General features: G+C 40.2%; 1 protein-coding gene across 1 annotated transcript; it reads left to right on the top strand.

The window, feature by feature from the left end:
• Positions 1-4,899: 4,899 nt before the first annotated feature.
• marcksl1b (MARCKS-like 1b) lies at positions 4,900-7,583 on the top strand. The gene is made up of 2 exons (XM_016247622.1): positions 4,900-5,182; positions 6,287-7,583. The coding sequence occupies exons 1-2, from the start codon at positions 5,096-5,098 to the stop codon at positions 6,821-6,823; spliced, it is 624 nt and encodes a 207-aa protein (XP_016103108.1). The 5' UTR covers positions 4,900-5,095; the 3' UTR covers positions 6,824-7,583.
• Positions 7,584-7,889: the final 306 nt, after the last annotated feature.

Below are 7,889 nucleotides of genomic sequence, written 5' to 3'. Positions count from 1 at the left end.
AAAAAGCGATGCCATATGTTGCCATTGTCTCCGGAGATTCTTATCTCGTCTTACTGATCAAGGACGGCGGCCAGATTAAAGCAGCAGACATGTTTTGGATAATAGCAGAGTGCGTTTAATGAGCTAAAAGTCACCTCTGGTGTGGAAACTCACGAAAACCAGAAAAGTCAGAAAAAAAATTCTAGTTGGCACCATTCTTTTGTAAAAACAGAATTTTTCACTGCTGGCAAAACTGTTTAGTCAAATTTCTCGGTTAATAGAAAAAAGAAAAAGGGATGTTTTTGTAAAGTTGTCGATGTCTGAAACTGTATTGAGTGAGTAATTTGTGATACATCGATTTATTAAGCAATACAATGTTACATCTCTCTTCTGCAGCAGACATGTTTTGGATAATAGCAGAGTGCGTTTAATGAGCTAAAAGTCACCTCTGGTGTGGAAACTCACGAAAACCAGAAAAGTCAGAAAAAAAATTCTAGTTGGCACCATTCTTTTGTAAAAACAGAATTTTTCACTGCTGGCAAAACTGTTTAGTCAAATTTCTCGGTTAATAGAAAAAAGAAAAAGGGATGTTTTTGTAAAGTTGTCGATGTCTGAAACTGTATTAAGTGAGTAATTTGTGATACATCGATTTATTAAGCAATACAATGTTACATCTCTCTTCTGTCTCTCTCTCTCTCTCTCTCTCTCTCTCTATCCCTTCCCTCCCCTCATCCCAGCTTGTGATGCTCATCAGTTGCCTTCTGAATGGAGAACAATAGGGCCTTTTGAGGATATAAATCTCACTCTGTGTTCAGGCATGAAATCTGGGCAACCAAACAAAAAGGGCCATTGAGTGTTTTGAAAAAAAAACAAAAACAAGAAAGAGATAAGATGCCCCACGTTGAGTATAGCAGAAACCAGTCAACTGCCCCTAGGCCATATCTTAGAGAGAAAGAGATATGCTATTACGCATCAGAAATAGACAGAGTTTGGAGTGGGTCATGCACCTCCCCTTGATGTCCTCCCCCGTGCTCTCACTTCCATTGGGGGCGAAGTTTGCTCAGAGGACACTGGAGCAATAACATGTGCTGACTTCTCTTCCAGACAGCTGAGTTTAAAGTTTAAAAGTGCACTCTGTCTCAAAGCTCTCGCCTCTCACACCCGGAGGAGACCCTGAGTGCGGTGTCTTCTACTGAGTCATGGAGTCTTGCCATTGACCTTATACAAAATAATATAACCTATATAATTATCATGGCTCGAATCGATCACACGCTAGAGCTCACATGCACCTGAGAGCGTGCTGTTGTTTAGTCCATGTTTCTTGCACGACACACACAGACATGTTTTCTGTTATCTGCCGATCTATAGTTGTTTCTCTCACTGTGGATGGAATGATTCTCTCCACAAGCTCTCCAAGATCTAAACGAAGATTTTACAAATCCTGAATGCACAGAAAAGCAACGCCTTTTACTTTAAAGTTTAAGGTTTCCTAAAAGCCCAATCATTAGACTATAGTATCACAGTTCTTCCTTGTCTCGTGACTCCCAAGTGTGAGAGGAAGTTTATATGTTTCAGTAGCACCTCAGAATGAAACTTTAGAAGTTAAAACTGTTCAAGTTTGATTCATTTCTATGAATCAGTTCAAAGTGTTTCACACATTTGATCTTTGATCTCTGACAACTTTTGTCATCACTCAAGAATATCACATTTCCGTGTAACATTATTCATATTTTAAAGAGTTTTGGAATGAATGAATGTAATATACACTACCAAGGTTTGTGTTAAGTAAGACATTTATTTGTTCTTTTATTTAAGAAATTAACCATTTTATTTAGCAAGGATGCATTAAATATATCAAAAGTGACAGTAAATAAATCTTTAATGTAAAAAAAGGAAAAAAGATTACTATTCAAATAAATGCAGTTAAAACGTTATAATCATCAAAGAAGAAAACGGTATTGTATGAAAACTGTAGACAAGAATAATGATGCTGAAAATTCAAAGAGAAAACATTTATTTTAAATGGTAATCTTAATTCACATTATTACTGTTTTACTGTACTTTTGATCAAATAAATGTAGCCTTGGTGAGCATAAAATACTTCCTTCAAAAACATAGAAAAATCTTTTTCAACCCCACATTTTTTAATGTAGATGAATTGCTGTTTAATATTATGTATTGCTCTGTTTGTGCATATAAATTAAAAGAAGTAATACTAGTCATGTAAGAATTAGTTCTTACATGACACATGTAACCAAAGGCTGATAAATGCTGAGATATCGCCACTGAGATGGGCAGCACATCAGCTCAGAAGCCTGTTAAAGGCACCAGGGGGGATCTGGGAAACTCAGAGGAATGTGAACTCTGCTCACTTGACCTAAAGGTCACAGTGGTAACCACTGAGCCTACCAAAAAAACCCTGCTATGGTTGGGAACAATTCTATGAGACTTGAATGCGTCATTTATTCTTTCCTTGGCAAATTTCCCCCAGTGTTCCCTGAACTGGACTGTGTAAAGTCAGCATCTAGTTTCAGTTGAGTCCATAATGCTGTAGGGCAACCAACCCCCACATTCCCACCATCACCATCCTCCTCTCTCACTCCCTGCTGTGGTCAAAACAGTCACAGAACTCAACGGTAACTGAAAACCAGTTCTCACCTGCCCTGCCTGGCCTGATGGGCCTATGATTGGCATATCAACACACCCATTAACATTCATATGCGAGATGTTGCTCCTGCAGGAGCTATTTGTTGTCTGACCGTGCATCTCCACAGGGATTAAAAAACCAAGGCCAAAGCAGATTCTCTGTTGTATGGAAGGTGTGAACTGCAGGCTTCACTGTGGAGGACGCCTGCCATTTACTCTTCCCTCCAACTTTCCAGTGATCTGGCGACAATAAAGGCCTTTCAGCCATTAGGAAAGGGGAAAGCAAGAGTCTGACGCATGGAAGATGAGGTGATGTGTCCTGACCCGTCATCAAGAAAATGAACCACATCACAAAAGCTCTGGGCACAAGAAAACCACCGCCCCCACCTCCTTCTCTTCACTCCACCACTCGCAACCCCCTGCTCTCTCCCTGGAGAAAAAGAGGAGACTGTTTCAATATATGAGCTTATTCATTACATTCTCTCATCTGACACACACAAAAAACATATTCTGCCCCGATACCCCTCCCTGAGGTTCTGGACATTCTGAGAAAGTGGCGAGATGCAGATGCGGCGAAACATACTTCATGAGCGTTTGCATGCTTCGCATTCCTCCACAAACAGTTAAGACTTTATGTCATTTACAAGGTCGAAGAGAAAAAATGCAAAACAAGAAGGAAACGTGAAGAGGAGAAAGAGAACGAAAACAATTGGATAAAGATTTATATGTTGTATAATACAGTATATCTCAGGGAATCCTTGGTGGTACTTTGAGAAGATCTGATCATCAATATAAACAGTGAGAACCAATAAAACAGCGTTTCTCAACTGAGGGATTACAGCCTCAAAATGGGTCACAGGTCTGTTCTCATGCTAAATGCAAATAATAAAATGAACTAACCATAAAATCGTGCATAGACTGGGTCATAAAATAAATCGGCTTATCAACTGTTAAAAGGGAGGAGATGTCTTTTCTCATATCTTTTCTTATTGCCAAAGGTCATGAGTCCAAACAAAGTTTATGGTAGTTTGGTGCAAATTCATCTGTTACTTATTAATGTGACACAAAAACATTATTTGGTGCAGTATTTATTCCATGTGTTGCACTTGTAAATCACACTTTTGCTGTTGTTTATTCACATTTATGCTTTGTCATGTTATGCAATTCATTGTAAAAAAAAATAATACATTTAAACATTTCAAGCAAACATTTTTTTTTTCACATGCATCGATTTCTAATTCAACACTGTAACGAGCTCATGTATTGCTATCACAGGTATAAATATTGTGATCAAATTACCATTATACACAATCTATAATAGAAATTAATAATAATAAAAAATCCTCAAATTGTATAAGCCAGAATGTAAAAGATAGCTTACAATGTAATCTAAACAGTTAAGTCAGTTCTGTAGTAAACATTGCTTTCACTATTGACCATGAAGAGTTTAATGAAGCATTCAGATTGTTTATCAGTGAAGTGGGTGAAAGTGTGCACTGATATTAATCATTAAATGGTAGTGTCGCCTTGAAGATAGTCAATCGAGTATAATGAACTACAGGCACATTCACCAGTCCTAAATGCTTTAGTTTTAGAGTGTAGTTCAATGGGTTCAATCAAACTGAAACCCTTTGCTCTCAGTAACCAGAGAATTCAACAAGTCACCCTGTCGGTTCCATCTTCTTTCCAGTCTGATGCCATTTTTTATTTCTTTGGACCTAATGCGAAATCAAAAGAGGTGGGACGTGGGCTGTAAAATAAGTGGGCGGGGCCGTGTTTCAGATTGGTTGACGTTGCCGAGGCACGCCCATGGGCGGGGCTTTGGGTTCTGTTGAAGCGCTGTACACTAGGACTGGTGGTGGTAGTAGGTCGCCCTCGACGCTCACGGGTGGAAGGCTGGAGTGGATCATCTCAAGTTTTATATTAATCATTAAATGGTAGAGACGCCTTGAAGATAGTCAATCGAGTATAATGAACTACAGGCACATTCACCAGTCCTAAATGCTTTAGTTTTAGAGTGTAGTTCAATGGGTTCAATCAAACTGAAACCCCTTTGCTCTCAGTAACCAGAGAATTCAACAAGTCACCCTGTCGGTTCCATCTTCTGATGCCATTTTTTATTTCTTTGGACCTAATGCGAAATCAAAAGAGGTGGGACGTGGGCTGTAAAATAAGTGGGCGGGGCCGTGTTTCAGATTGGTTGACGTTGCCGAGGCACGCCCATGGGCGGGGCTTTGGGTTCTGTTGAAGCGCTGTACACTAGGACTGGTGGTGGTAGTAGGTCGCCCTCGACGCTCACGGGTGGAAGGCTGGAGTGGATCATCTCAAGTTTTCCTTACAAAGGAAAAAACAAATCACACTTTCCTCGCGCCTTTGGATGCACGCTACGCCCGTTGGTCTGGATTAATTTTTTTCCCACCTACCTGAATTCGAGTTCTTTTTAATTTACTTTAAAACCACATTAAGAATAATGGGATCCCAGGCATCAAAGGGAGGAGTGGCTGTGGAGGGGAAAGCCGCCGATGCTGACCCGGCTGCAGTCAAGACTAACGGACAGGTAATTCATCTCCATCTGCGACACACCCACATCTGACCAACAAGTGCTTCTGCGAGAGTTGCTAAACCATCGCTCTGAGTGCGATGCAAAAGAGAGAAGGCGCTGATTTGTAGTGAAAAAGAAGGAAATATTAGTTTGCCATTCATGCATGGTCTTATTTCTTATTTCATGTCTCGTGGCACGAGTTCGTTACGCTAATGACATTAGGCTGATCAGACACGGGTTTCTGTCTCGCGCTGAAAAACGGATGCTTTTTCCCTACATGTTCACGATTTGTTTTTGTGTTTCAAGTCCGTTTCTAGCGCTTGGAGACGGTCGGTGTTGTTGCCATGCGATCTCCGTGTAATGCCCGTGTAGGAGGATGCTGCACGTATTCATGCATGGGTTAACAGCGGGGGGTTGCGATCAATTTGGAAATGTGGTTGTAATTGGTATTTGGGAATATGGTATATTGTTTTTTTTTTTAATAATTTACCTTTTTATTCTATTTATTATAGTATTTAATATATTCAACTGGATACATTTTTCATGTTTTTTGTTTAGTTTATTATTTATTTGTAATGTTTTTATTTATAATTCTTAACATTCTAAATATTTTATTTCGTGATATTATATCGGATTGTGCTTTTTTTGTGAATCTCGTGGAATCTTAATTTGCAGACGCTCGGGCTTTAAAGTCTAGACACTCAGGCTAGAGTCCACATTTGGTCAAGGTTTTTCGCATTTATGTGACTAAAACCTATTCTTATCAATGAGTGTACTTATATTTTAAGTCACTTTTTTAATTCGACGTTTGTAGTTACTCCATCGTCGATGAGTGAATAGTGAATGAAGCTCAATGGAATTCGCTCGATCTCGGTCTTTTGTTCCAGAGCTGCCGTCTCGGTTGGCGTTGTGTGCGGCTCTATCGCCCTCGCTCGGTGGTGCGCGCTACTGCAAGGCGTCACCTCGAAGACATGTATTATTATTTACTGTGAGTCGCTGATGTGTCCGTCGACGATTCAAGGAATGCCCTGCTACATATATAGTAGACCCGTAGTAAATATTCATCCATATTGGTTTGTGCTGCATTATTAAACTGACAATTTCATTTTCCTTTCTCAGGAGAACGGCCACGTTAAGACCAATGGTGACGTCTCTGCCAAGGCAGAGGGAGATGCCGCCACCACCAACGGTTCTGCGGAGGCAGCCAAGGAATCTGAGGCTGGAGCTGGCGACGCCATCGAACCCGCACCCGCCGCCGAGGGAGAGGCTGCCAAACCTGAGGGCGAGCCCACTAAGGAGACCCCCAAAAAGAAGAAGAAGAAGTTCTCCCTGAAGAACTCCTTCAAATTCAAGGGCATTTCGCTGAAGAAGAACAAGAAGAGCGCCGAGGTGAAGGAAGAGGCTGTCGCTGATGCCGCTCCGGCCGCCGAAGAGAAGCCCGAGGAGAACGGGGCGGCCGCTGAGGAGAAGAAGGAGGAGGAGGCCAAGGCTGAGGAGACACCCGCCCCTGCCGAGACCCCCAAGGCCGAGGAACCCGCTGCCAAGGCTGAGGAACCTGCTGCCCCGAAGGAAGAGGCTGCTGCACCTGCTGCAGAGCCCACAAAACCAACAGAGGAGACCAGCTCAACACCTGCACCATCCGAACAGAAGGAGTGATTGTACTTCACAAAGGACTTTGTGAACTGTTTTTCCAAGAAAAAATATATATTTATATATATGTGTATATGTATACATATGTATATATACATGGATATATGTATATGTATATATACACATGTATGTGAAAAAAGACTCCTCGTGCCACTTTCTTCAAGATTAACAACAAATGACAGACTAGATTCACTAGTTCACTTCCCTTATAATGGCTCAAAGATCTGGAATTCCGAGCGATGACCGAAACCTCTTGGAAGCGGGGTGTCAACGCAAGAGTGAGTTGAGGATGGGATCAAGGAGGAGCATCTTTCAAGCCCACCACCGAATAGATGCAACTTTACCAATGAATTGTGCAAGATGAACATCACCACATATAATGACTGTTAAAAAAAAAGGAAATCGAAAAAGACTTGCCAACTTTCTACATTCCTATATTTTAACCCAAATTTAAGTATTTTGTGGTGTATAGAGAACCATTTTAAATATCCAGAAGGCTTTGTCTCGTTTGTTTTAATCGCATTTTAATTTTCATCTTGGCTTTAAAAAAAAACAAAAAACAAAACAAAAACACATTTGAGCTTGCTATGTTCACATTTGAAGTTTTAAAAGAAGCAGAGTTGTTATGTGTTAAATGTGAGCCTTGATCTGCTTTTTGGTCTCTGTAAATACATTTGACCAATTTTGTTCTTTATTTTGCTAATGTTTAAAGATGTTACTGGTTTTATTGTAAAGTTGATAATGGTAAATAAATGTTGGTTACCTATAGATGCTCACTTTGTGTTTGTCCTTCTTCACAGTGGTTGTTTTCCACTAAGGTAAAGCCCCCCAGAATTCAATTCAAGTTTATTTGTATAGCGCTTTTCACGATACAAATCGTTGCAAAGCAACTTTACAGAAAATTAAGTTTCTACAATATATTTAGTAGTAGTTTATCAGTGGTGACTGTCAGTTAACGTACATATGGCAGAAATGTACGGAAAAATCTATTAAAGATGTAATCAAACAGACGATGAACACTATCAAAGGCAATTATTATATGTTGCAATCAAACTTATAGCAAAATTTGGTA

The sequence above is a fragment of the Sinocyclocheilus grahami genome, unplaced genomic scaffold, assembly GCF_001515645.1.
Source record: "Sinocyclocheilus grahami isolate Dianchi unplaced genomic scaffold, SAMN03320097.WGS_v1.1 scaffold845.1, whole genome shotgun sequence".
Classification (NCBI taxonomy): Eukaryota; Metazoa; Chordata; class Actinopteri; order Cypriniformes; family Cyprinidae; genus Sinocyclocheilus; species Sinocyclocheilus grahami.
This window is presented reverse-complemented; position numbering and strand designations above follow the sequence as displayed.